The following is a 27,547-nucleotide window of genomic DNA, read 5'->3' as shown; positions in this document are numbered from 1 at the left end:
AAGCTGGAGTAATACAATTAATTCGATAATGATGATGCTAATAAGCATCTTCTACAAAAAGATTTATTACGAAAAAAAAACGGAAATTGGATTTTCAAAAATTCCCTTGATAACAAATTTTTTTTTTCAATAAACTCGACTTAACTTATAATGCATAAAGAAGCAATAAATAAGTAAGCGTCTGAACCAGTTGTATGATTGTTATGCATAACACATAAATTGTAACAGACAAATATTATTGAATTGGTTTATTATTAATTTGTTCGAGACTAATCCAACTATCTAAAATTAGAATCACAGAAAGAAACAAAAATTAATTCATTAGAACGTTAAAGCACAGCGAATAAATTTTCGGATTTACTTTGATTTGCTATTCTCGAAAACGTATTCGATTGCAGATTTCGTTTATGCGCAACTCAGATTCTGTCGCTCGTCTTTCTGCAGCTCTTAAAATAATGGATAGATTATATTTTCTCGTGATGATGTACAGAGCACACATACAGAGGTAAATATATCAAGAAAGAATGTGGGAAACGCAGAAGCGAAATAAAAAGAAAAAAAACAAGAGCTCGAAACCCGAGAGCGTCCATTTATCCGTCCGTCTGAGACTTCTGAGAGTGTCGCGTGGCATCGGGAGACGCGCGTGGCTGAAAACAGCACGCATACGTCTGGCGTGCGCCGAACGGAAATAGAGATAAAGACACAACGCTCGCATTTCCCTTTCGGATGTTCTTTCCCAGAACGTCGTCGTCATCATGAGACATCGTCGAGACGCTGTCTTGCATGCTGTATCGGAACAACGTCGTCGGCCTCTCCCAAGACGAATCTTTTCTTCAGAAGCGAATTTTATTGTCAGTTAATCGTTATATTGCACAGAGTCCGAATATATCGCGATAATTTCAAAGAGACTGACAAGATTTTCACATGAAGAAGTGTAACTTTATAAAATTAAGAAGAATTGTTAAAAAAGAAGAACTTAATGAAACTTAAGAATACTTAAATAATCATCAACAATTTCTCTTTTTTATTTTATCGATTTTTACTTAATCGCAATCCCTTGGACAATTGCCTGAAACTCGAGACGCTTCTATTCTCGCCGACGCTAAAAACGAGCACGAGTCTTTTAACGAGAATTTTCATACGAAGAATCTCTCTAGTTTTAAAATAAAGATTAACGTGAGAGTTACATTTATCATCGGCAAAACAAGTTGGACAGCTAAGTAAATAACACGAAAATTTAAAATTGAAATAGCTGTATTAGGAGAGACCGGCGCGAAGTCGTCACTATTATTTCGACAAATAATAATATTAAATAGTATTTGAATTTCGTGTTGCAATCTCTTGTCATTTTCGCGATTTTCATAGACTCTGATGTAGTTTTATAAAATCTCTATTCGTGAATTCGATGCTGCTGGTTTGATCTTGTTCACCAATTGATTTATGAGAGAATGATCTATCGCACGATCTGCCGCACTTGTAAACACGATTTTTGCGAAGCAGAAGCAGCAGCAGCATCCCAGTAGCAGAGGTAACAATTCTTCCAAGAAATTTAGATTTCGTAATTTTCTTCACAGCGCGAAGTTTAATGCTTCCTCTTTCTGCGGTTCATTGTTTTGTGCTAAATCCAACGAGTGATTCATCTGCGTTATCGTCACCTGCGCGTGATAGACGCCGATAATCAATTAATAATAGATGCCGTATCTTGCATCTCGATATTCTCGATAGTCGGTGAAAAACCAACTTCTTGAGTAACTTGCTCTAAGAATCGGGATCTCCTATCTGTGCTGTCACGTACGAGAATAGATTTCAAAATAAGTGGAGAACAATCGCCGATATTATATATGTATAATAAAATCTTCTTGCCCTCTCTCTCTTCGGTTCTCCTTTGTCCCGTCTTATTTAACCCGGTTATAATATCTTCAAAGGTTGAGAATCAAAAGCCTCTCGCCTTGCATTCTCTTAAGCACTTTAGATCTATAATACGCGTCGGACTTTAGAATAGAATTCTATTTATAATTTTACATGTCGCCTATTATATATGTGTGTCTCTCTCAATATATACATCTTATATACCTGCGTATCCTGATTATTAACAGTTTTCCGTATTTCATCAGTATAAAATTATAAATAGATTTGCTATCTTGAATGCTGACGGGAATGACAGATCGTCTAAAAGTGGATTGAATTCTTTATCTTTATTTTATCTTATTCCGTTCGATTCAATTGAATTAAAATCTCCGCGCCGAGATTCAACGTCGCCGCGTTCTTTTCATTTCGCCTCGCTCTTTTTTTTCCCCTTCCATTCGGTCCAACGTAACTTCGCTGGAGGAATCTGCCGATAGTAAAGGCAAGCGTATACAAACGCGCGCGATTCAGAGATGAGGACCTTGCTGTTATTGTTAGGTCAACGTAAACGCCGCGCGTGGTAACGCGAAGACGAGCTCTATGCGCGTATTGTGTGAAGTGATAAAGGCGTCCTCACTACAGCCGCCGTATTGCGGGGACGCGGCGCAGTCTCTGAATTATTATTTCCTATCGCGGTCCGATAAGCGCGGTCTTGGCGCGATTTAGGACGAAACCTCCTCCTCCTCTCACCCCTTTCGCAATTGCCCTCTGTCGTTTGTCTCTCGATCTTGATTTCCTCGAATTGAACTCGACTTAAATTTGGTGCAGCTGATCTGGCGTAGGTCGATTCCATCTTATCTGAGTTGATGCAGTTCAATATCTTTTGATGTGATTGATTACAAATTATCTTTATTTAATTTAATAACGCTCCCTCGCTTTTGTTTTGATTTGATATTACGCTTATTCGATACGAGCTGATTGTGTTTTAATTGAAATTAATTTAACTTAATTACGTCTTATGCTTTTAATTAAAAATTCGATGCGTTTCTTTCATTTTATTAAATGCATAAGATAATGAATTTTTAATGTGTACATTTTGCATGACAAAATTTTACTTCATTAAAAGTAATATAAACTTGATCTTTAATTTAATCTGATTTTATTTCATTCGAGAGTGAAGCATAAAATTAATTCATGGAAATATTTAATAAATTAAGATTTTTCGATCGTTATCCGCAAATCGTTGACTGCATTGAAAATCGTGTTGATACGTCACGAATTTCTGAGTAAACTGATTATGCCGCGCAAACCGATTCGCGAGAATCGTTGCGAAAATGAAAAGGAAAATGGCCTTCGGCTGAACGCGTGAATTCCCCTTAGAATACCCAGAACGATTATATGCTAAATACGTTCCGTTAATCATCGCAATACATTGACGGTGCACAATACACCGTACCGAGAGAAACACCGAGTGAGGGGAAAAAAAAGAAACGTGTTACGACGACGAAACGAGAGGCCACGGCCGCCGCCGCCGCCGCCGCGTCGTGTCGCGTCGCCGTCGGTTACACGTCGAGATTACGTGACGTAAGGACGCAAGTCCGCCCGGTCGGCCTTCCGGCGCGCGACAACGGTGACGACGCGCGGGCCGCGGCGCGGCGCGGCGAGCGGGCGGACAGGCGCCGTGTACCGTTTGAATCTCGCCGCGGCGGCGATTGGCCGGGGCGCGCGACGCGCGCCAATCGCCGCCGCGCTCGCCCCGTGACGTCACGGCGCGGTATAAGAGACGGCCACGCAACGTTCGCCGATTCAGATGCGCGCTGTTGGTTTGCGAGCGATGAACGGACGGAGGTAGTCGCGGAGTTCCACGTTCGGCTGCGGCCTTTCGGCAGTGAGAGACGACGCCGTGCGCCGTTTCCTCGAATTCGCGACCCACGTCCGCGATAATAGGAAAGATAAAATAAGGGAAGAGAGAGAGAGAGAGAGACAGAGAAAAAGGAAATTCTTCCGAATCGTCCAAGTGCCAAGGATTCACGAAGCTAGTCAGTGCGAGTATCGCGCAAGTGTAAATGGTGATATCCTAGCTGCGAGTGTGACGGAAGGTCGACAAAGAGATCGCGTTGGTGGTGCGTCAAATACAGCCGTTTCACAGAGCGAGGCGGAAATAGGAAATAGTGCGACAGAGACGGAGAGTAACCTAGAAAGAAGGCCGATGTGCTCGTAAAACTCGGATTGTGAGAAAAAGAAACGCGGAAAGAGAGAGAGAGAGAGAGAGAGAAAGAGAAAGAGACTTTGAGGTAAAGACACACAAATGCGAGAGTATCGAAGAGAAAGAACATCGCGAAGTGTTCCTGAACTCCGATTCAATCGGGTAACAATCACGTTGAAGAGAGAGAGAGGGAGAGAGAGAGAGATCGTTTCTCGACGCGGAGGAGAAGACAGCTGATTCGACAACAGCTCCGCGCGCCCGTATAACGTAAAAGCGTGAGAGAGAAAGAGAGACACAGACTGAGAGAGGGAAGCACCCACGTTCATTTTTTCCCCTCATACTTAAGAATTCCCGAGTCGCTCGAGGGAAATCCGGAGCGTTGTCGCGATAGTTGTCCGGAATCCTTGACAATTCGAATGGAACGTACGTCGCCGCACGCCACACAACTGTGTCGACTTGCGTAACTTCGAGCTCGCGGGGAATTTCAGGGCTCGAAAAAAATTCCCCCGATCGCTTCGAAAGCTCTCGTTTTCGAGAAGCCTGGGTGTCTCGGAGAGGACACCTATAAATCCCGTAAATCCGCGCATTCCGGATCGAGATCTTAGATCTCGGATCTCTCGCCGGATTTCGGAGGTTCGTTAAACTTTTTTTTTTTGACCTTCTGAGCTTCGGCGCAACTCTCGTGGTACCCTGGAGAACTCAAGGAGTTCCGTCGCCAACGAGCTTCCGGGTTCCAAGAACGCGGTCGCGAAAACGGGCAAACTCGCGAGGCTGTACCAAAAGTGCAGAAAGATGGTCGGGAGCAACGGTACCATGATCGCGATTCGCCTTGTCCGCAGCAAGCTGCGGAAGCGCGAGGACCATCACTCGAGCGCGGGCGCGGTGCACCCGGAGGCGACGGTGGTGCAGACGACGACGTCGCTCGCGACGATTGGGGCACCGACGACGCATCCGGACGGCTGCTGCACGCAGATGTCCACGACCACCATGTCGACCGACTTCGACAACAGCGTTTGCGACGAGCATGTATTCGCCGCGACGACGGTGACGCCGTCCGCCAATCCGGTCGATCCGTTCGCGTGGCAATTCCCGCCCCCGTACCCGCCCCCCCACATGCCGCCGGCGCAGTACGCGTTGTACAACGATCAGGTTGGTGCACACCTTGTACGTTTTGTATTTTATATACTGGGCATACTGGCGCTCGACGGTTCTCAACTTTTGTTTCTGGTCAATAATTGAAGAACCGCGAGTGTCTCACCGGAAGACGGAGAAGACAGAGTTTCTCGGAGCATTCATGCATTTAAAGATTAGAACGATTTAAATGTTTTCTTAAATTTTTCAATGGCAATATTTGTATAGATATCTTCTGAGAGAACGTAAAGAACGTTGGAAATTTTCTATTGTATTGTAGTGCAAAGTATTTGTTTCAATGTATTGAGTTGTGTACATTTCTTCTATTCTAGATATTTCAGTATCTAATTTATTATATTCAGAATCTTCTCAATTTTTAATCGGTCTTGTACAATTCGTTGTAATCAAAATTATTTTTATAGACGTTACCATGCAGAAGAAGCAGAATGAGAACCGAAAACGCCAGTTTTTTTAAAACATTAATCGTTCATATACAAGTTTGAAATCCGTATGTCATAATTCTTATATATAGTACAGTTCCGTATAGATTCTTAACCCAGGTCAAGTCTCTTGATTTAAAGCTGATGTATAAAAATAATCCCTATAAACAATAATAACAAGTGAAACAAGACTGTTATGGTATACAATTAATTAGAAAGAAAGACACCATTTACGGTCAGGATCAGTAGCCTAATAATAATAATAATAATAATGTGTGAATTTTACATACTTTTTCCAAACTCATCAGTAAACTCCATGCCGATCTTTAATCCCTATACATTTGTCAATTTCGCTACTAATGGTAGTTATTGAAGTTATATGTTTTAATCTTGACATATCTTAACAAAACTAACGTAGAATTGATTGTACGCGAATGTAGGAGATGCAAAAGTAAAAAATTGTTTTACGTCGAAGTTATTTCAATAGATTTTTCGTACGTCTGTCCGCGATGACAGTAATACGGAAGGGAATTTCTTCCGATGCTTTTTTTCGAGTCACCTTGCCCGATAAAACGCGATTAGCTGAAGTCAATGGCATAAACTTCACTCTTAATAGTCTTAATCGCTCCCTGGGATCTATCGGTCGATCTAACCGTCGCAAACGGCTAACCGACTAACCGGTGGAGCCAGTATTACTAGATTTTACTGGTTTGCCCCTGCTGCGCTGTCCAACGACTCGAGGACGCGCGGTATATCGACCTGAGACACCCGAAAAAAGATTTCGCGGGCGTAGAAAGCGGTAAGCGCAGCCGCTATTTCGCAAGGGTGATTTTCTTATGACAAAAATGCGCGATAACGAGCCTTGTGGCTCACTTTCCCCCTTTCTTCCTCGATGATAACATACTAGCTTTATTCACAAGTCAATTTTGATTCTTGGAATATTAAAGATTTAATTACGATTAAATTTAAACGAAATCAAAATTAATTGAAAAATAAAACTTACGATGTTTTAGGACTTTCGTATCGTATCAAAACAAACTCAAATCTCGGTGTTCTTCCTCTCTAAAATCGCACAGTTTTATTTAAAATTTGTAATTTTGTTTCTGCAATTCCGTGAGTTCGGTCGAAAAGAAATTTGCTGAAAAGAAGAATTGACAAACTTGTAAGCAGTTTGATTTCCGTCTTTTCCGATACACCCCTCCGTAACACTCGCAGAAAAAATAAGAAGCCCGTTCGTCAATCGATAGTCGGGACAGTGACCCGCGGCCATCGCGGTTTCGCGCTACTTCGCGGACGATCGATTATTCCCGCCGTTCGAACGGCGATTGCTGATTGGCTGCAGCTGCGATGCGCCTTTTACCGCCCTAACCCAACGTGGAGAAGTGGATTCGATCGCGAAGAATAAAACGACATTGTCTTCTTTTTTATAATTCGTTCGACTCCGTCGATGTAATTAAAATAAATATATTATATAAAAAATGGCGGACGAATTGGAGATTTTTTTATTAAGAATTTTGTCCTCATCAGAATAGATCGCGGCGTAACTTATTGATCTTGCGAGGGGAAAGCTCGTGGGGTTGGCAATTAAGAAGATTAACTTCTTTATTTAGAAGAAGGAAATTAGAAGGACAGCTTTATATATAGATCGCTCGAAATAGCTGTCGCTTTTAATAACGTTGTGCCGATTATATTCGACAGATTCGAATCAGTCGCGCGATTTTTTTATAGTTCCCCCCTGAAATCGCCACTGAATTAAATGTTGATTGATATATTTCTATTATTATTAGCACGACGCGCCAAATGGGAAATTAAAAATTATTAACAATACGTTCGCGTTTAATTGGTAGATAAATTTTATAACGATGAATCACATAAATTTTTGTAATGGCGTCACGGCGACGTCGATTAAGTTTATGCCGTAGTTTAGCGATAAAATTATCACGTGAGATATAATAAAGCCAGAACGTATGTATAAATACACCGGCGAAATGGGTGCAGCTCCTCGATGCTTCTCCGGCCTGGCGCTAAATTTAGCGTCGCCGGTGGGCGTCTACCTACCGCCGCTTACCAGCCGGGCCCCTGAATAGGGTGCAGCTGTCGGGCCGCTCACGAAATACCGTTCCTCCGTCTGCGAGATTGGCAGGACGTTGGAGTCGTTGCGATTCTAGCCAACAATGCGAATCCGTCGCGAGCAAATTTAAGCGGCAAAGCTCTTGTATATAATTTATGAAATAAAATGTATTATTTATCGGATATTCGCGATTTAAGCTGCGGGCGATCGCGAAAGAAGAATCACTGGCAAATCGCCAGCGATACTTTCAGAGGCGCGAATTAATATCTAACGAAATCCCATTCTCGGTCAACTTTGAATGGAGAGTAGTTTGCATTCGGATAGAATCTCTCAATGTATGATATATTCAGTATATTCAGTGTATTGATATATATATTCAATATATTCAAATATATTTATTATATTCAAATAACAAATATATTCAATATTGAAGATTCAGAGAAATGCGGTGTTTATCTCACTATCAATGAGAAATGATTCCCGTTTTTTAATTTGTTATTTTATCACCTTTATTTTTATAGACTTTGAACGTACGATATGAATAATGCGAAAGTACGATGTTTAAGACACTCCAGATCTTAACGAAGAAAATACACTTTCCCATTTTCTAATTCGTTATTTCATCACGTTTATTTTCGTAGACTTTGAACGTACAATATGAATAATACAGATATACTTTTGTATATCCCGCATAACGTAACTCGATTCATTTCACGTGTGGATTAATGGCGTGAATATATAAAACGGGATCTCTCTGATGTTGCAGGATACCCTTGTACACGGTTTGCCGTCGGACCGGCCTGGGTTTGCGAAGGGCTTCCGCAAGAACCTCGGTGGACGCTGGCGTCGGTTGGTGAAGCGGAAAGCGGAGACGGATACCTGTGCCATTCCCCCCGAGTTGAAGGATCAGCTGAAGACTATCTACGTCTATTGACGGCCAGAAGCTGTCTCTCCTGAAAGCCTGAAAGCCCCGAAGAGAAAGCTATCGATAAAGGATCGATACAAAAAACGCGAGGAGCATTGGTGAAAGCAAGAAGAGGCTCTAGTCAAGAAATCGAGGAAAACGTGAAAGAGATTGAAGTGAAAAGAGGAATTAGGCAAGACGTAAAGAAAGCTAACACAAAGAGACGAGTGATAGAAACGCAAAAAGAGCTGACAGTGATATATTAGATGAAGATGGAAAAAAGATTTTGGAAAGCATGTAAGGACACCGAAATCTAAAGAGACGGAAAAGAAAGTTCGGGGAAGGAACGGCGCAGGTACGGGAACCGATCCGGCCAATAGTCGACATATCAGAAAGTGTGCCTGAAGAGGAATGCAACGAAGTGCCTTCTTTTATTCCACAAGCGCCTTCTCATGAGACTGATACCGCGAAGATATACCGCGATATACATGGGTGCGACAAAGCGAGTTACCTCGTAGCTTCTGCGTATATGTTTTTTGCGCGATTAATTAATAGTCGACAGATCGCCGTACTTCGGGTAGTTAATTAGTATTAGCGCGTCGGCTGGACTTGCGGAAGGTACGCGAGCGGCGGGCGATCGGACGATCGTTTTCGGGCAAAATTCGGGATTCCTCAAAAATCCGATTCCTGCTTTTTAGTCAGTTCCAATCGAACCTCGAATTTGCAGCCTCGGCGAATCGGAAGTCGCGATCTCGATGGGAAATTTAACTATAAAACTTAGAGTTATTATTTATTATGAGAGAAAAACAGCGTACACACATTTTTCCTATTAAAGTGCAAACTAGTCGTATGCCGAATGGGAAGGCTTGCAGCTGCTTGTAGTGTCATCGTGCGTCGTGGCTCTTCGCTCTTCGGCGAGGCAGCGCAACGGAATCGGCGACAGTCCGTACTTTGTCCAGCTATAAGTACATAAAGCATCGTTCGAAGCTAAAGTAGATCAGATATATAATTTGAGAAGGTTCTCTTTGAATACGATTTCGTATTTAAAGTGAACCTTCCGGACGGAACAAGCTTGATCCACTTTGACTTTATACACATTGTATGCGCATATGAATTTCTTCTCGGGCAGCTGACTCCCGGTTCATCTTAATACGAATGAAGTCGATCGCCCGCTATCTCGCTCCCGTAATTGGTTTCGAGGCCGCCGACGTCAAAGTGTGTAAATAAGATGTAACGATCTCTCTGGACAAAGGTCCGCGGGACGTAAGGTTTAATCAACGAATGAACTTTGGTGTTCCTAAAAATCCTCAGGGGTCTGAAGGAGGGATTCTAGGATTTGAGAATCTGCAGGGTCCTCCCGCCGTCAGAAACGGAATGCGGCGCCTCGAAAGAATAAGATAGGCCAATTTAAAATTATCGAACTACTACGACGGCTCATATTGAGTCCGCTTTATTGTAACGCTGACGTGATATTTCAACTTGTGCGCTTGCGTTAACCCTTTTAACTGTTCTTCGAGGTGTTTATTCGACGAATCAAGTATTATGAAGTATTACGACGTGCTACAAAAAGTCATCACATTCTTAAAGGAAATCTTGAAAGCTATTTGCGATACTAAATTATTTAACTCAATATTTACGTATTTAATCGCATGATAATTTTTAATATTTTAATACAGTAATTTAAAAATTATTAAATATTTTTGAGAGTTATTGGAATAAATTTTAGTATTTTTTACTAGCAAACAATGAGAATTGTTCATTTTATCAAGTGATTTCATTTAAACATTATACTTGATGGCTTAATTTGCGGTTAAAGGGTTGAGCGGCGTAGCGACGCCATGAAAGGAGCTTCTCGCGTCAGTGATTAATTAGTTTAAAGAAATCGACGGATGACATTCGGTCATTCGGTTGGAAAAGTGCTGCGGATTTGGTTGAAGTTAGAGGACATGTTTAAACATGAAACTTTTATTTTTACCAAAGAAAAGCGTAAAAAAATTGTGATTAAATCATTTCCAATATTTCCATTGCTCGAAATTTTATCAGATTATTGGAAATAATTCGTAAATGAATTGGATGAATTTAAAAATTATTTTTGCAACTTTAATAGCAACGATTTGTTGTTTTTAATATTATTTTACACATAATAGATTATTTTTAATATTTTTATTATTAGCGCAGATATTTAGCGATATTTCGCGCTATGTAAATCCCGCGGAAATTGTGCAGTACTTCACGAATGACCGAAAATCCAGAGGATCATGATCCTCGGTATAGTATTGTAGAATGTAAATAGGATAACGGGTGACCCGTCGATTTTTAGAGTTACTTTTAAGGGCGTAACCGGCAATATTTCTTGCAACGGATTTAACGAGATGTTTTATTGACTCGCGACTTCAATCCTTTGAATATCATATTCGGGAAAGAAAAGGAACAAAACAATTTACAATTTTTTATACGACAAAATACCCCATTCTACATGATGTATTATTACGTAAGTGATTTTATGACAATCCAATGACCAATTTGTCCAGCGTTCCGGAACAAAAAAAAAGATAAAATTTGACTTGTGCGCAGCTGGCGGATAATTGAGTTTATTAGTTTATCCGAATGTATATTGTGGTTCAAGTAGAAAATACACAACGCGTATTCGATTCAAATTCCGATGCTATCAATTGCCAATGATATCAATTGGAATAAGCGAGTATATCATGAGATGACGTTAGCATGAAATTGTATTACGTAAAAAAGTTCAAACTTAAATAAGATTTTATTATTTTTATTGCATTCGAATGCGAATTCAGGAGTGCCTTCGCGTAGAAGATCAATCGCACGAGATTAGTTGCAGCACCCTATGCCTGCGATAATGTAAAAAAAAAAAAAACGCATTAACGGTCTCCGGCGCGCTTTACACTTAGCGATCAAATTTCTGTGTAGAATCATACTTTCTTGTTTACACGACTAATTGTATGGTTCAATTGCTTCGTGTAGAATAAAGGAGGGGAAAAAAAAGATCAATTATTCGCGTGTCACGAAGCTTGTCCTCGCAGATATATCGAGCATCGTAGACCCGATTGTAACAGTGTATAGCAAGCTGTTTCTGTTTCTCTATCTCCGTCTTTTTGTAAATAATAGGAAGTATCAGGACGGGAGGGGGTCACGCTACCCCCCGTCACCTAGTCACTCGCTCGATTAATAATTTCGTTGAAATGGTGTAGCTGTAACGATGAGAACCGACCGACGCAGCTTTCTCTCCCCAACAATAAAGACGTCAAATAAAGAGGCAAAAGAGATGTTACAAACGAAGGGATTGTTGACTTATTTAACTGCAGGGAAAATCCCCTATCCCGACACTTGCTTTTCCTCATATATTTCTACTCATGGCACGCGCGTGGAATGAAAGTGAGAGATGCGCGAGAAAATATTTGGGATATAGAAGTGATTACTTACTTACTTTTTATCTTTTTATAATTTTTAGAACTGGAAAAAGATAAAAAGTTGAACCAAGATTAAAGTTAATCTCCATTTCTTCCAATGTAGATATTAACTTCAATCTTGATTTAACTCACTTCTTATCTTCTTCAAATTCTTAGAACTAGAAAAAGATAAAAAGTATAAGTTAAACCGAGATTAAAGTTAATCTACGTATCCATTTCTACCAATGTAGATTAACTTTAATCTCGGTTTAGCTTACTTTTTATCTTATTCTTATAAAGAATGAGAACCAGAAATAAAACCCAGATTAAACTTAATTTACCTTGATAGAAATTAATGGATATATGAATCCGCTCCAAAAACTGTCTCTCATTTTTTTTAAATATACATAGAAATATATAGAATATATTATCAACCTTTATTTAATTGTAAATCATCAAAGAGAGCAATGACGATTGCGATGTAAAGTCAGGGTATAAAGTACACCACCCACGCGATAATTACGTAAAAATCACGCGAGTAACGTTAGATTAATAATCGATTAAGTTAATCGGAGTTTAGCCGAAGGTTACCCTCTAACATTTTGTAGACAGCGTTATACGGACACGCTAGTTGATTATCAAATAAAAAATGTATAGGGTCCCGCCGCCGAGACCTTTTTGATTCAATAGTCAATCGATTTGTCCGAAAGTGCTTGTACATACATACACAAATAAAATATCAGTCGAGAGAGGGGGGAAAGGGTGAATCCATATAATAACGGGGCATACGAATAGATTCCGGAATAGAGAATATTCGACGTAGTATATTAATTAAAGCTACGAATAAATGTATAAAAGAGGACTGATAAGATTAATACTCAGGAAAAGTAAGTATATCAAATGGGATTAAAATTATTCCACATCTAAATTAAGGTTAATTAATTCAAGCTAGACTAACCAAAGCTAAACTTGCATCGATAATAATTGCATCTTTATTTATTGCATCCTTATTATTATACGCGTGTTTTAATTACAAATTTGTTTCTTACATTTACGACGAAGTGATTATAAGATAATTATATATAAAAACGCGTTGTATTGGAAGACTCGCGAGGATATGACTTCCTAACCTTAAAAAAAACGTCACTTTTAACGGTTGATTAATCTTATCGCGGTGCCGAGTGACGATTTTTATTATTACACGCTTATTCTGCACACTAGAATACACACGTGGATAAAATTTCATTAAAATCAACAAGAAACTGGGCACGCTCCATCCCAGAGATAGCCGAATTTGTCAAAAACAGGATTTTGCAATGTATCCGTTACAAATTTTATTGGCGAAATATCGGCAGAAATCAGAATCACGTGAAAACAGAATCTGCTAACGGAATATGATGGCAGATTGACTGCAGAAATCAAAGCAAGAATCTGCCAATTCGTAATCATTTAAATGATTGACAGGTGACAGGTTCTCTGCTTAATTGATTCCTACTGGCTGTCTGCACTCTGCTGTCAGATTATGTCAGCAGACTGCCGGCAGAACACGAACTTAATGCAGACGCGGTTGATAATCTGATCTGCCATTATATTCCGTTTAAATCTATTAGCAAATTGCCATCATATTGCTTATATTTTGTTTACTGAAATATTTAGTCGAATTCCCTCAACTTACTGTTCTCTAGGTCTCTGGAGTAAATTACGCTATAATTAGTATCTTACGCTTTGAATGATTTGTGTTCTAGCATCTTGACACTTCTACTGTCGTAGCAATCAATATGCAACTGTTTAATTTCGTTAGAAGGCTAAGCATTCGAATATAGTCTTTTCACCGAATGCATATTATCCATATAACAAAGACAAATATGAATGTTAATTAAGCGAAAAACAATGACACAGATTACAGTACGTTTCGTCAGCGAGACATGAGCATCTGTTGCGAAACATTGAACAGACCCGTAGAGAATTCGATCAGGGGAAAGCTGGAAGCTGCACTGAAACCCCTTCACTGCGACGTCATCAACGAGTCCTACATGCACAATGTTCCCAAGAACTCTGAGACGCACTTTAAGGTAGTGGTTGTCTCGGAGAAATTTGACAAGCAGCCGTTGATCAAGGCAAGTACCACCGATTTGTACACTCTCCACTTACTAAATTTTTGCTATAATTTGAAACCCATTGAAAAATCACTTCAACTTAATTATAAGATAGAACATAACATAAGATATATGAAAGTAAATCACATAGAAAATAATATCACAATTTGATGCAAATAAAATGATAGAAAATAATGATTCTCATCTATGAGTCAAAATATTATTTAGAGATTAAAGACTAGATGTTATATATTTCGCGTAATCAAAATAAGGGGACACCTGAATCAATTATTAATTTAGCGACACCGAATGATAAACCAGTTGTTGCAAGCGGAACTGCAAGGAGGCGTACATGCTCTATCAATTGTAGTAAGTGATGGCTATTATTTATTAACTGATCTTTCGCTATTAGCGCGAGAGAATTATGCCCTTTAAAATGGGCTAGGTAAAAAAGTTTATATTATTGCTATATTGTTATTTATATTATTGGTTGTCTTCAAGGCGAAAACACCAGAGCAATGGGAAACAAGTAATACGGTGACTGCGAGTCCTGCTTGCAGGGGCGGTTTCGGAAAGTAATATCATGTGATAATTTAACGATTAATTATATAAGGGTAATAACTTAAGTTGCGTAAACAATTTATATAATATAAGTGTCGCATAATAAACACATATTCCGCTGCGATTTACATAAATATTTTTTATTTTATTAAGTGAGATCATTATGCATGAAACGTCCTCTGTACACCAAACAAAGTCAGATGATGAAACTTTTCAATTCGTAAAATCGGAACGTAGAATAGAACGAAGTCAAATTATTTATATCGTGATACAGATCAAACCAATAAAAAATTTAACAGTTCAGTACGTACCTGTACCATACGATAATTGAAATGTCATTTCATCAATCTTGACTTTAGGATTCTTTTTCTCATCTCAAAATACATTACCTGAATTATCTTCTCGACCGTTGTTACACTGAATCCTTTAATTGCAAGGTTTTGGTTCAACAATAAAGTGGTGCAAACTCGATATGAAAGAATTGAGTTATAAATAATTTGTGAAATTCACTATTCTCCTCCTCATTGTTTCTCTGAACTTATTTTGCCGTATACTAAAAATATGAGAACTTTTAGAGTGCGCACGCACATACGAATAAGTGCAAGTAAAAAATCTCTCATAATTTGCTTGTTTTTTTGCTTTAATTAGGCCACGTATTGTTGTGCCAATCCATGCAATCGTAGCAATTGCATAATGTATAACTAAAACGACAAAAATTAAAAGATGCACTAATGTCACAATACGAATGTATCCAGTCTTAATTTGCCCTCGTTTTCGGTAAGATAAAGTATGTCCGCCATTGACTGCTCGGCTATCGCTTCCTCCGCCTTCTCATGCATCTGTAATAATTGTATAATGTCGTTAATATTAGCAAGAATGAACGATACTATAGAATTATAGAAAATCGTTGTATCCTTGTAAAATCCTTGTAAAATTTAAAATTAGATAATTAAAGTACGTAAGAGAGAGAATTGCACACATGCTGAATAATGTGAACGCAAAGTTTACGTTTCCTTTAGGTCAATATAAATTGGAAATTCTATATGTTTAGCCATGTCTTACTTATATAAAAAAAGGACCTCAATTTACGATTGTGAATTAGCATTATCGATTGTAAAGTAGCAGTAAGAAATGTGAGAAATGTTTACTTACGCCTCTAAACGTAACGTCTGTCGGAGAATGTTTAAAATTCGGCCCAAAATTCACGGACACCATCGCACTTTTATAAAGTGATATCCCTGGATAATAACCGCCCTTGTTGATATCGATGAAGGCATCACCTTGGTTGACTCCGTTTTTGTAAAATACAATTTTGCTGCCCTCTAAAGGTCGCAGAACTTTCAGGGCTTCCTGCACTTGGTCCTTCTCCTCGTAATATAAGTGGCTCTTGAACTTTACTAAAGGCTAATTCACAAATCGAAAAATACAAAATAATTTATAGATACGTATATTTTATAAGAAGTTTATTTTTACATTACATGCAAGACATTTTAATAACAAAAGCATACGAAAAATATAACAACTTAATTATTTCAGAAATTATATATATTCTGAAATAATTAAGTTGTTATAATATTTTGCAATCTTAGTCTCAGTTTTCGAGACATTTCGGTGATTGAATAATTTTGAGTACATATACATATATACTCGTATATATGTATACATATGTACTCAAAATTATTTAATATAATTTAATCTGTTCAAATGGCTTGCTGTACTCACTCTGTCTTTATAAGTATTCGGAATGTGCGATGCATCATGTGTGTCCGGAAGAATTATGAGGAAGCCCAAGGTATCACCCTCGCCGTAACTGTCATTATAATGCTTGCCGCGACTTTCGTGAAACCGTGTTCCTTTTCTGTTAAAAATTTGTCAAAATTATTTTTTCCTTTTCTTGAAGGAAAGGTGATTTACAATCTCAAAGAAATACACATTTTCCTTATTACGTAAAAAGAAAAATAGAAGAGTTCTAATAAACATTAATATTTTCCAATAAATCGATTGCTGTGCATTTTATATATTTATCTGTCAAAGCAAGAGTGAAAAATGATGAATTTCTAATTAATAAGATTTTTTTCAATTTACTATAGTATAATCATTATTATCAAGAGACATGGCCAAGTGTACACGTGCCCGCGACCACGGGCAGCGAGACAGAGAGTGTATCTATACCTAAAGACCTAAACCATCGAGTTATATAATACCTGGATCTCCATGAGTAACCAAACTTGTCGTAGCCAAGCGGAGCTTGCAAGTTTGCATATTCCTGTCCCCATCCGAGTCTCGTCGCGGACCCCTCCGGCATCTCTTCAATCGTAGCTTCCCAGTACCAAGCACCCCTACTTACGTCTGTAACACGTTAACATATGTAATTAGATCATCTATACAAAACATCACCAATCGACTATAGCAGACATTCTAGATGCATGAGATAAAAAAATAAAATGCAAACGTCATTAAAATAGGAATTTAAAAAAATACCAATATGTATAATTTTCTTTTTCTCAGTAATACTGACAGCTACTATAACAGTAGTATATTATTACTATTACATTATTGAATATCAATATTTTCAAATTAATCAAATTATCGGTAAATTATGTATAATCGATATTAGAGAATATATTCCGATTATACGCTCGTATTTGACATCAAATATCTGTACAATTAAAGATTTTTAATATTGTAACTTTGTAAAAATACACATATACACGATATCGATATGCAATTCTTAGCAAAATTCAATATTCACTCCCTGATGACAGAAAAGAGCGCTACCGTTTAAGCAAATCGATAAAAAGATAGCGTTCTTACTGTGCGTGGCTCTGATCATACAATATCCCTTTTCTCCAGTGACCGCCAATCTGTCCTCAGACACTTTGAGCTGCGGCGCACGATCGTGCAACGCCAGCAAGACCGTACTCGGGCTAAGAGCACGATAGAGCCATCCGGGTATAGGTTTACCAGCCCAATCGCTACTTTCGTCGAATTCCTGAACACAAATTAAGGTATTCAGGTAATTTAGAGAACACCGTTTGAAACGGACATTGTTCATTCAGATTTAGAATCTTAATCCCTTGATTGTAACACGTAGAAATTGAGTTTCAAAAATTTCCAATAAAAGAAAATGGAAATACACTATAATTATGATCAAATTTACCTTTTGCATATTAATTAATATAAAATAATGTCAAACAACTAAAGTTTTTAATTCCAGATACTCAAAACTGTTTGCAGTCAAAAGATTAGGATTCTTAATCCTAATTACATCCATACATATTGCAAGAAAAGTTGATCTGCTGAGGAAAAGAAAGCAAAAATATATCGTTGCTTTTCTCCAACAGATTTCTTTATCGATTTTCAAAAGCTTCGCTCAACGAAAGAGATTGATTTCATCTCGTCCATTTCGTTTTTAGCATGGATTTTCTTTTTAATCTCTGTACATGTATGATTTGTATAAAAGTGAGAACCGTTGATAAAAGTGAAATATACCTGTCGGAAAGGAGCATGAGGATCCGGCTCTGCCAAGATGTATCTGTAGCCGTCCTTGTTAAAGGGATGCTCGAGTGGATAACCATGAGCCGGCAGCTTCGGGGCGGTCATGTCGGATCCTCTGCCCTTTTTCCCGGAACCCGTGCCTGTGGCTTCGCCTGGGAGCTTCCGCTTGGCGTTACGACCTCGCAAGCCTCCGCTAAGCGGCACTGAACGTTCCATTACGATATTTTAATACGGTATCCGATTCTCGATTTGATTCTCAATATTTCTCGCCAACAATATCACTTTTAATCCTATCTTCCCCTTTTTTTTAGTCACTGTCTCTTCCTTTCGGCGTTTTCGAAATACGTTACAAAATCGATAATTAATTTTTTTCCTAAACGGACTGATTCATTCTCTCAACGATAAATTCCTTGTGTAGATAACGATACATAAATGATATGGCTGACGATATCGAAAGTAACGTTGCGTTTATAAAGAGGTGTCTCAGAACAAAGTTTATTGAGATGTCTACTCGATTTCTCCGTCATGATTCGAACTTGAGCAATTTCCTGATAGCGAGTTGGTGATTGCGTTTGTGATAAGATAAGAAGTGACAGATCTATATTTATGCAGCTATGACCACAAAACTCGTTCTATATATTATATCTGAAAAATTTGGAAAAAGTGAAAAATTTGATTGGAAATTTAAAGAATTACATGTGTTTAATTTTTTTTGTAGGATCTAAATATTTTATAACATATAAATTAAAATATTAAATAACGTGTGTGTGCGCGCTTATGTACACAAATATGCAAAGATTAAGATACGCCAGGCAGTTCAAAATTTTTGCACGCGCAATTCTTTATTTTGAACGTGGAAGGGAGAAAGGAGGAATCAGCTTTTTATTTTTACAGATTTTGAATCTTTAGTATTAAAAAACTTTGCTTGGTAGGTTTTAAACTAAAACTATGATAAATCTAACAAAGTCGATGCAAAATTGATAATAATTTAAAAGTAATGAATACGTACCGACGTGCTGAATGCCCATCTCTGTCGCTCGGAGGTGACCATTCTTGATCATTGCTTCATAATTCGGTTTAATTGACGTAAGTTCAGTGCCCGCCAATCCAAACAGCTGACCCTCAAGCGTACTCTCGTCCATCGTAAACAACGTCCCAATGTCTTTGATCAGTGCTCTGTGAATCTAGAAGAGATCAAATGTTTCAATCATGTTTGTCAAAGAAAAGGCAATATAATTACGGAATCGCTTAAAGTTCGCAATTCATCATTACAATCCTGTTGAATTACGATGTCAAAAGTGAGATAGTTCGCGCAATGTTATATTGTCGCGTCAGTCGTAATCCTATATGAATAAAGATTTAATTAGGTACCGTAGAATGCCAGGATTGAGTGGCTCTGCGAGGCATTGTGGTCATGCTCTCCCAATGACAATCGATGAACGGTATGATGTCCTTATCCTTGTGGAAAAGAGTCTTCTGCTCATTCTCCTTTTGGCACATCTGCAGTAGGTTCGCGATTGCTGTCACGCACATCTGAGGAAACGCTGGAACGGAAAGTCACCAATAGAAGAATCATGATTAACGAACAGCTCGATGATGAATTTTATCGTATAAACTGATGGTATAGTCGATACTCACGTGCTTGGTTCTTCTTAAAGCTTTCCAATCCAGTTGGCGAACAGTTCTTACACACAAATATATAATTCATCATGAATGGTACCAATTTACCCAATTGATATCCTATGCAGGACTCGTGGAACCAGCGAGAGCAGCTAGCGCAAAGCAATTCCACAATGTTCAAATTTCTATCCTTGCCGCTGTAAGTACGTTCCGTGGTTAGTCACAGTATTGCAAAGCAGGAAGATATTACCAGCAAGATTTATTATAGATAATCACCAATAACAATTGCCACTTTCATTGTTGTTACTTGGTACGCTGGCCTTCTCCGTTGCTTCATCCTGCTTAGATTTTTGATTAATCTTGTCATCAAGCTTCAGTTTCTTTTCCTCAGCAACCTCTGTCTGCTCCGGCTTGTCACTTGGACTTGAATTATTCATTTTTACTTAGTTTAACTAATTTAACGTAATCGTATAGGTTATAGTAATTCTAATTCTACGGTAACATATAGTTATACATTTTATTTCTTCAGATCTTTAGAAGTTGTTATAAATTCATCAATTTTTATAAATTCTTTAAATTTGAGCCCCCTAAGATTTACTTTTAATTTATATAAATTTGTAGAAGAATTCTTACAGTATTGTCTCGATTATTAACTGTTAAAAAGTCCATGAATTCTTGGAGTTTTAATTTCTCAGATTATATCTCAAATTTATAAGTTACCAATTTTTTTATACATACAAGCCTTTCATTTTCAAATTTTTGAATCACAAAAATTAATTCTTCTCTCAATTGTTTGTCAACAATTAAACCAAAAAACATAACCTCAACCTTACAAATACTCGGTACATTACGCATAAATGACAAATGCAAGCTGGATGTAAAATATATATATAAAGAAATATATAACATGTGTTATATATTTATCAATGATAAGTATTCGCTACCTGTCACTTTTTTCTTCTGCCATCGTTTCGCAGATAACTTCACGTTGCACGAAACTAGCAATGCAATGCTCGCGCTCGCCTCGCGCAATCATCATCACCGCCATCATTTACCTGTTTGTCGATAAATTCGCGTCGATAAAAGAAATCTGCTTTACCATTATTCGCTAATGTCGCTAAGATAATAACACAGCCCCACAAAAAAGGAGGTCCATATATTTGGCCTCTCATCTACGACAAAATACAAAAATATTAATATATTCGGATTGTACATCGTTTGTACATGAATGTACTATGATTTTTAGTGTTTGTACATTCTTGGTTAATTAAAAAAAAAATAAAAAAGTTTTACTAACAAGACCTCTAAAAGTTAGCCCCTCATTATTTCAAAAATAATGATAAATCACAGTTTATTGTGCTTAATCGTTTGTACATCGTTTGTACATCGTTTGTACATTCTTATTAATTGATTTACTTTTCATTTAAATATATATTTTTTTGTTTAAAATATAAATAAATAATTTTTATTTGAATTCGGCGGGTAAATCTTCGGCTAGTAAGTGCGTTTACATTGGCGTCAATTCTACCAATGTCAAGACTTAAACAGTAGCCAACTGTTAAAAGGAAAAAATCGCTTTATAATACTTTATGTAAATGCGTAAACACTTACGAAATTGTTTACGTGAGTTTATTTTGACAGACTTGGTTATGTCATCGGCGATATTTTGTTTGTTGAATAAAAGTCATAAAATTCTAAAATAGTACAATTTGTTACAAATTAACATAACTCTCCACTTGTATGTTGTTTTTTTGCGACCTTTATAGTGTACACGTGGGTCTGTCGCGTCCGACGTTATTTTCTTCCCGAGTGGGACTCAATTGACCACGTCATCAATTGGCCGATTTAAAATAAAAATATCTGATTGGTTGGTGAAAAAACTCCAGGCACCGGGGGCTGTGGTCAATCGCAACGTAGTACAAAACATCTGTCTACATTGTAATTGACGATTTGATAGTCATTTCGATAAACATCGTTTATTATTTAATATTTTATTTTAAATGATTTACAAGCAGATGTTGTTTTGGCACCGACGCCGTAGACCCACGTATACAGGTAGAGGGATAATAATAATTATTTTAATTAGTGTATAATATTTATATATTTATATTTATAATATTTATAATATTTATAATATTTATATTTATACTAATAAATATTTATTACTTTATTTATTTTATTTTTTCTCTTAACAGTTATAACATATATATTTAATTAAACATATATATATATATAACATATATATTTTTTCAATGTAAACGCACTTACCGGCCGAAGATTTACCCGCTGAATTCAAATAAAAATTATTTATTTATATTTTAAACAAAAAAATATATATTTAAATAAAAAGTAAATTAATTATTAAGAATGTACAAACGATGTACAAACGATTAAGCACAATAAACTGTGATTTATCATTATTTTTGAAATAATGAGGGGCTAACTTTTAGAGGTCTTGTTAGTAAAACTTTTTTTTTTTTTTTTTTTAATTAACTAAGAATGTACAAACACTAAAAATCATAGTACATTCATGTACAAACGATGTACAATCCGAATATATTAATATTTTTGTATTTTGTCGTAGATGAGGGGCCAAATATATGGACCTCCATTGCACAAAAAAAATAATTTTTCTGTCCGGCGGACCGGACTAGTCAATGGCCGCGTTCAAGAAACACAACTGTTGAGTGAGCGCTCATTATGATTGGTTCTTACACTTAGATCCGGAGAAGAACCAAAGGTAAGAACCAATCATATTAAAGAATCACTGACCGCTCACTCAACAGTTGTATTTCCTGAATGCGGCCAATTTCAACGCAAATTACACTCTTTGATTTCGATGATTTTCTGTGAGTGCAATTTTTTTCGCTGGTGGACGGGAACGAACTTTAGCCGATTTCAAGCGACGTCTCACAATTGTCTTCGACGAGCGTGATGAGAGCTGATCTTACAGATCAGACATGCGAGTCTCTTACAGATTAAATACAAAGTTTACATATGTATTTTTTAGTGGATATAATAACAATTTTATAAAACTAATAATTTTTAAATCCAACAAGGAAATACTTAAATAATACAAAGTTTACAAACATATATGTATTTTTTTAATAAAATAAAAGATTTAATCGCAAACAATATATGTATATGTACAAGAAGAACTTTTTATAATTAGAGTGAAATGTGATTTACATTGTCAATACTGACTTAAAAGCAGCATTTTGTCCGTTTATCTTAAATGTAGCATATACAGTATTTTGCAATCAAAATACTTTTTTTTTAATATTTCTTGTATAATATATATACATTTAAAAAACACTTAATTGAAATAAACTACATTATTTATTTAAACAAATGGTTCATGTAAAACAAATTTCAAAAGAAGTCAGATTATTGTAATAAGTACGATCGAGTAAGCGTAGTAAGAACGAGTTTTGCTTACTGATATACATATAATAAGTTTAATAAATACGATAGAAAGATACATTTTCTGCCCGCATATAAAAAGCACCGCGTAAACGGAGGAATTATTTACCGTGTAAAAAAACTGCGTAAAAGAAAAACCGCGTATGAAAATCGCATATTGCTTCATGTCGCTATATTTTATTAAAATTAAAATTTAACAAATGTTTTCATTTATTACATATGTACAGTTGTCGAATGTTAAACGTTAAGAAAAGTAGAAGATTAGGAACAAGATGTTAAGCCTTGTGTACACGATGCTAGAAATCGGTCCAAGTCCTCGATTCAAGTTCTCGAATATAGAAGTAGTTGTACTTTGATGATTCTAGATAGCGTTATAGTCGAAAAATGTGGGGTTGAGAGCTGAGTATGAGCTGCAGCCGGATAAAGAAGACCGTAATTCCGTCTATATAGTAGGCGGGGGAGCAAGACGTATTTAAGGGTTAATGAAGGAAGTCGATCTCGCCACCGTTGCTCTCTCCGCCGCGCGGGTCTGTCGAACTTTATAATTTCATGGAACGTGAGCGAGACAGAAACGAAATTTATTGATAATAACGGCCGCCGCGAGAATGGCGGCGCGGCGGCCGGAACGAAAGATGGTACGGTAGGACAAGGAGAACGGCCGCGGTGGGGTCGAGGTGGGGAAGAGAAGGGAGGAAAGTGGAAGGAAGGTTGAAGGCAGGACGAGACGAGTGCGGCGGCTTCAGCTGACCTTTTTAAGCCGTGAAGGGGAGATTCGGTCTTCTCGACGGACCCGTCTGTCCTACCCTTGCGGTTCCCCGCGCCATCACGTAATGATCCGTAGCGGCGCTCAACTTCTTGGAGGTCATCTCCCAGCAAACACCAACAAACGCTAACAATGACGTCGCAGCAATATTATAATTTTCCATTCAACAATATAAGTGTAATTATGTAATACATGTTGCACATAACAGTTACATTGTTGAGAGTAAGAATTTAAATTATAATATTTTGATATAATGTTATTGTTAGTTGGGGTTTGCCGGGCTCTCTTTTGTCGCGAGCTGAATGAGCGCGCGACGTGGAATGAACGTAGATTAAATATACCGAAATAATTTCGCGTGAATGATTGTATACCAATGGGCGTGCATTTATAACATTAATTTCTACGCTTATCGAACCGCAATCTATAGATTTTAATTCTCTTTAATTTTATACCGATATATTAGCTCAAATATTAAATAATAAATAAATATCAATAAATATCAAATATCAAATATTAAAAGATGTAATAATGTTACGTAAAAATACTTGCGACGATTTTTGTAAAAGCTATAATTAATTTCAAGTCTATTTTTAGATATCACTCTTTCTTTTTATTTTTACATATTTTTGGTGATTTACAATTTTACATTTTTGCAAGTTCTTATGTTTACATGCTGACTCGACGCGAGTTGAGTCTCGCGAAGTTTGCCGCGCGTAACGAATCGATGACGAGCGAGACCGAACGGAGCCGAGCGCTTTTTGCGCTCGCGATTTTTCGGCTCGCGACGACCCGCGTTTCGATCTGTGCCAATAAAATGCTTCGACCGAGCAAAAAGCGATCAATTTCCGTCGAGGCCCGGCCTCGTTATTGTGTTGCGACGGAATTACAAAAATTCTTGAGAATACAATAAATAATCTAAAATTCAAAATCCCGGAGTTTGGGATTAATATTAAATATTATCTTCTTTTTAAGTTATATCTGGTTTTCACAATAAAAAAGTTAAACAGACTTTAACAGAAAATATGACAATTCAAAATTACATTAAAGGAACAAATTTCGCGATACAAAGACCCTTCGGGTCGATAGAAGCTAGAATAAAATTACGAGCGGCGATTTTTTCGCGCGTCCGGCATGATGCATGTATAAAGTATAATATACGTGGAGGCCCTTCGGGACTAGCCTAAGGGGCCTCATTCGCTTTCGCGTCTCGCTCGTGTAATGAAGGGTCTGTCGTTCACGTATCTCGGAGGTGTGACCCTGCGCAGCCCTTTTACGCCGCACGATTTCATGCTAAACTCGCTAGACTGGTGGATGATGCGTTATCTAGAATGTAAAATCTCAGGTTGTATCAATCAACATGTAGGATACGTTTGTAACGTAAAAATATCCCGGAATGGTGTTGAAAATATACAGTATAAACTATATGATAAATATGCAGTATAAACTATAAATAAATGACAAATTTGAAATTAACATTTAAATTGAATACAATATTTGTATATATTGCTCTTTTACACACACACGCTTTCATATACATAACATCATCTATATAGCGACTACCCTCTATACGATTTTCTCGAAAACGATTAAAAATAAAAAAGAATTATACGTAGAAATTTGAATAGTTTAATAAATATCATAAAATGTACTGCCTTTCTATAAAATTCTTTTTCTGTTACAATTATGCGCCAGAAAATGCATTTTATATTACTGTACCAAGTCATACGTCATACCATGCATATATGCGAGCGCGCACATGAGAAGAAGAGAGAGAGAGGGAAAACACAATTAATTTTCGATTATGTAAGCCAAAATCAAAGGAAGCATTAAACTTCAACATTTGTTTCCCATCAACGGGAAAGATATCGAGTCCGAAATGGAACGGTGGGCAATACAAAGCGAGGAGGTGAGAAGTGGAAGGGGGCAATTCATTAAAACCGCCGAAGGCGGTGAACGATTGCCTATAGCCCGTACTTGAAGGCACGCATTAAATCTACGTTATTACAGGTTATTACCGAGTAATGAGAGACTTCCTCGCGCCATTTACGTATCTGCCGGCCTACCGATGCAATCCCGTTTCCCTTTCCCCCCCCCTCCTTTTCCCCCCGCCATACCACCCTGTGCATCTCATCCCTTACGTGACTTCGACGCGTGATGGGATACCTATAGCGTGCACGAGTGCACGGTTTAGCCGGGCAAACCGGGCAAATAACGTCTCGCTAATCGACGAATCGACAAAATTTTCTTGAGTGCAACAGAAACACGCGTTGCTTTAAGAAATATGTTTTATTAAAACTGTTAAATCGTGACTTGAGCTGACCTTTTGACAGAAAGTTGTCTTTATTGCACGAAGAAATACATGAAATATATGAATAATTACAATTATCACGTTTAATTAGAAATGATCATCATTTTTACGCAAAATTTCGAGATCTAGTTATGATAATATATATTTATCGAGACAGAATAAGGTTCTAATAGTTATTTGAACAAACTTCACACTTTCATGCGTAAAAAACATTTGACGAATAGAAGCCTAATAAAGTGCAATAAAAATTTTTCGGAGAGTTTGTTTGCTCCGTTGTTGTTTCGTAGGTGTTCCGAGACCTTTGCAGAAACGGATCTCAATTAGAGGAACTTTGCGCGCTCCCAAGACGCACATTGGAGAGGGTGGTACTCGAGGTGGAAATAGCAAGAGAGAGAGCAAAAAACAGAGATTCCCGCGTCTGGTGCTCCGGTTGGCCGCGCGGCACATGCGCGACTAATTACAATCCTCTTTGATGGCTCGCCGCCGCCTTAACCCCTTCCCATTCTTTCGCCTCCGCTTCCACAGTCCCCCGTTCCATCAGGCTTCACCGGCAATCGCGCCGGTAGACGCACTCCGGTATGCCTTGGGTCTCTTGTATCGGGCTAATAAAAATATATTCGTAGATAGCAAACAATGAATTCGCGTTTATGGTTTGTCTGCGAGCAACAATTATTAATCGCAATTGTAAAAATTATACTCGCCCTTCGACGAGATTGAGAATCGCAGAGGCAGGATCGGATATCGTCGGAAGGAAAGCCGCATGCTGTGTACAAAATACGCATAATTAGCACTTTCGCGTCCAAAAGGGAAAGAAGGCGGCGAAAGAACGGGCCCCGCCAAAGGGAGCCGAGGCTCAACCTGTCTCATTGTAGATTTCTTTATTCTACGCTTCACAGTCTCTGCGCCGAGGTAAACCAAGGTCATTCTTCAATGGGCGTAACAGACCGCGTTGGCCGGGCCCAAAAAGGCCCAAAGGGACCGGCCGTGGAAAGCCCGAAATCGTGTTAACACACATAATGGTAGACCATAACGACTCGGCTCGCCGTTTCGAATTCATCGTGCGCTTTTTCCGAATAAAATACCAGGACCGGTCCGGTTTTACGGTTGGATCGCCATCAATATTTCTTGGATCCGCTTCATAGCATTTTTATGGAAAATGTTCTATTCAATCTGATCGCGAGTGTTTAGATTTTTTACTATAATTTTTGGAAATTATCGTGATCTTGCAAAGTTGAAAATTTGATTATTTAAACTATTCTTTTATTCTT

At 37.8% G+C, this 27,547-nt stretch overlaps 4 protein-coding genes across 13 annotated transcripts in view; 3 read left to right on the top strand and 1 right to left on the bottom strand.

Moving 5' to 3' along the window:
* The window catches only part of LOC139773933 (uncharacterized), a 79,045-nt gene extending 67,145 nt beyond the window's left edge, over window positions 1-11,900 (top strand). For 8 of the 9 annotated variants that reach the window (XM_071708791.1, XM_071708790.1, XM_071708789.1 and 5 more), the window contains 2 exons: window positions 4,891-5,215; window positions 8,460-11,900. In XM_071708791.1, the coding sequence (XP_071564892.1) occupies window positions 4,891-5,215; window positions 8,460-8,627 (493 nt within the window). In that variant the 3' untranslated portion in view covers window positions 8,628-11,900. The remainder of the gene's footprint in view (window positions 1-4,890; window positions 5,216-8,459) is intronic. The other variant, XM_071708792.1, reaches the window with a different exon arrangement.
* Window positions 11,901-12,613: 713 nt separating this feature from the next.
* On the top strand, window positions 12,614-14,801 carry LOC139773922 (bolA-like protein DDB_G0274169). Its single transcript, XM_071708746.1, has 4 exons — window positions 12,614-12,897; window positions 13,910-14,127; window positions 14,407-14,475; window positions 14,608-14,801. The coding sequence occupies exons 1-4, from the start codon at window positions 12,858-12,860 to the stop codon at window positions 14,683-14,685; spliced, it is 405 nt and encodes a 134-aa protein (XP_071564847.1). The 5' UTR covers window positions 12,614-12,857; the 3' UTR covers window positions 14,686-14,801.
* Window positions 12,980-20,848, bottom strand: Ash2 (set1/Ash2 histone methyltransferase complex subunit ASH2). Of its 2 annotated transcripts, none has more exons than XM_071708739.1 (11): window positions 20,730-20,848; window positions 20,062-20,208; window positions 19,804-19,982; window positions 19,537-19,709; window positions 19,175-19,349; window positions 18,160-18,368; window positions 17,482-17,659; window positions 16,872-17,016; window positions 16,390-16,525; window positions 15,820-16,071; window positions 12,980-15,506 (listed from the first exon to the last, which is right to left on the bottom strand). In XM_071708739.1, the coding sequence occupies exons 1-11, from the start codon at window positions 20,834-20,836 to the stop codon at window positions 15,402-15,404; spliced, it is 1,806 nt and encodes a 601-aa protein (XP_071564840.1). In that variant the 5' UTR covers window positions 20,837-20,848; the 3' UTR covers window positions 12,980-15,401. The 2 variants fall into 2 exon arrangements, with proteins under 2 accessions (XP_071564840.1, XP_071564841.1); XM_071708740.1 differs by lacking the exon at window positions 20,730-20,848 and adding an exon at window positions 20,524-20,646.
* Window positions 17,539-27,547, top strand: part of LOC139773920 (frizzled-9-like) — a 24,372-nt gene continuing 14,363 nt past the window's right edge. The window contains exon 1 of the mRNA XM_071708744.1: window positions 17,539-17,675. The gene's annotated coding sequence lies outside the window, so the exon portion shown is untranslated. The remainder of the gene's footprint in view (window positions 17,676-27,547) is intronic.

This window comes from Temnothorax nylanderi, unplaced genomic scaffold (assembly GCF_030848795.1).
Source record: "Temnothorax nylanderi isolate EJ_2023f unplaced genomic scaffold, tnyl_v1.0 TNYL_tig0071_pilon, whole genome shotgun sequence".
NCBI lineage: Eukaryota > Metazoa > Arthropoda > Insecta > Hymenoptera > Formicidae > Temnothorax > Temnothorax nylanderi.
This window is presented reverse-complemented; position numbering and strand designations above follow the sequence as displayed.

Coding starts and splice junctions, on each gene's coding strand:
- LOC139773922 (XM_071708746.1), top strand. CDS start 12,858: ATGTATAAAAGAGGACTGATAAGATTAATACTCAGGAAAA. Junction 12,898..13,909: donor AAGATTAATACTCAGGAAAA/GTAAGTATATCA, acceptor ACAATGACACAG/ATTACAGTACGTTTCGTCAG. Junction 14,128..14,406: donor ACAAGCAGCCGTTGATCAAG/GCAAGTACCACC, acceptor TTATTAATTTAG/CGACACCGAATGATAAACCA.
- Ash2 (XM_071708739.1), bottom strand. CDS start 20,836: ATGATGGCGGTGATGATGATTGCGCGAGGCGAGCGCGAGCATTGCATT. Junction 17,017..17,481: donor TATGATCAGAGCCACGCACA/GTAAGAACGCTA, acceptor AACGTGTTACAG/ACGTAAGTAGGGGTGCTTGG. Junction 15,507..15,819: donor CAGACGTTACGTTTAGAGGC/GTAAGTAAACAT, acceptor CAATTATTACAG/ATGCATGAGAAGGCGGAGGA.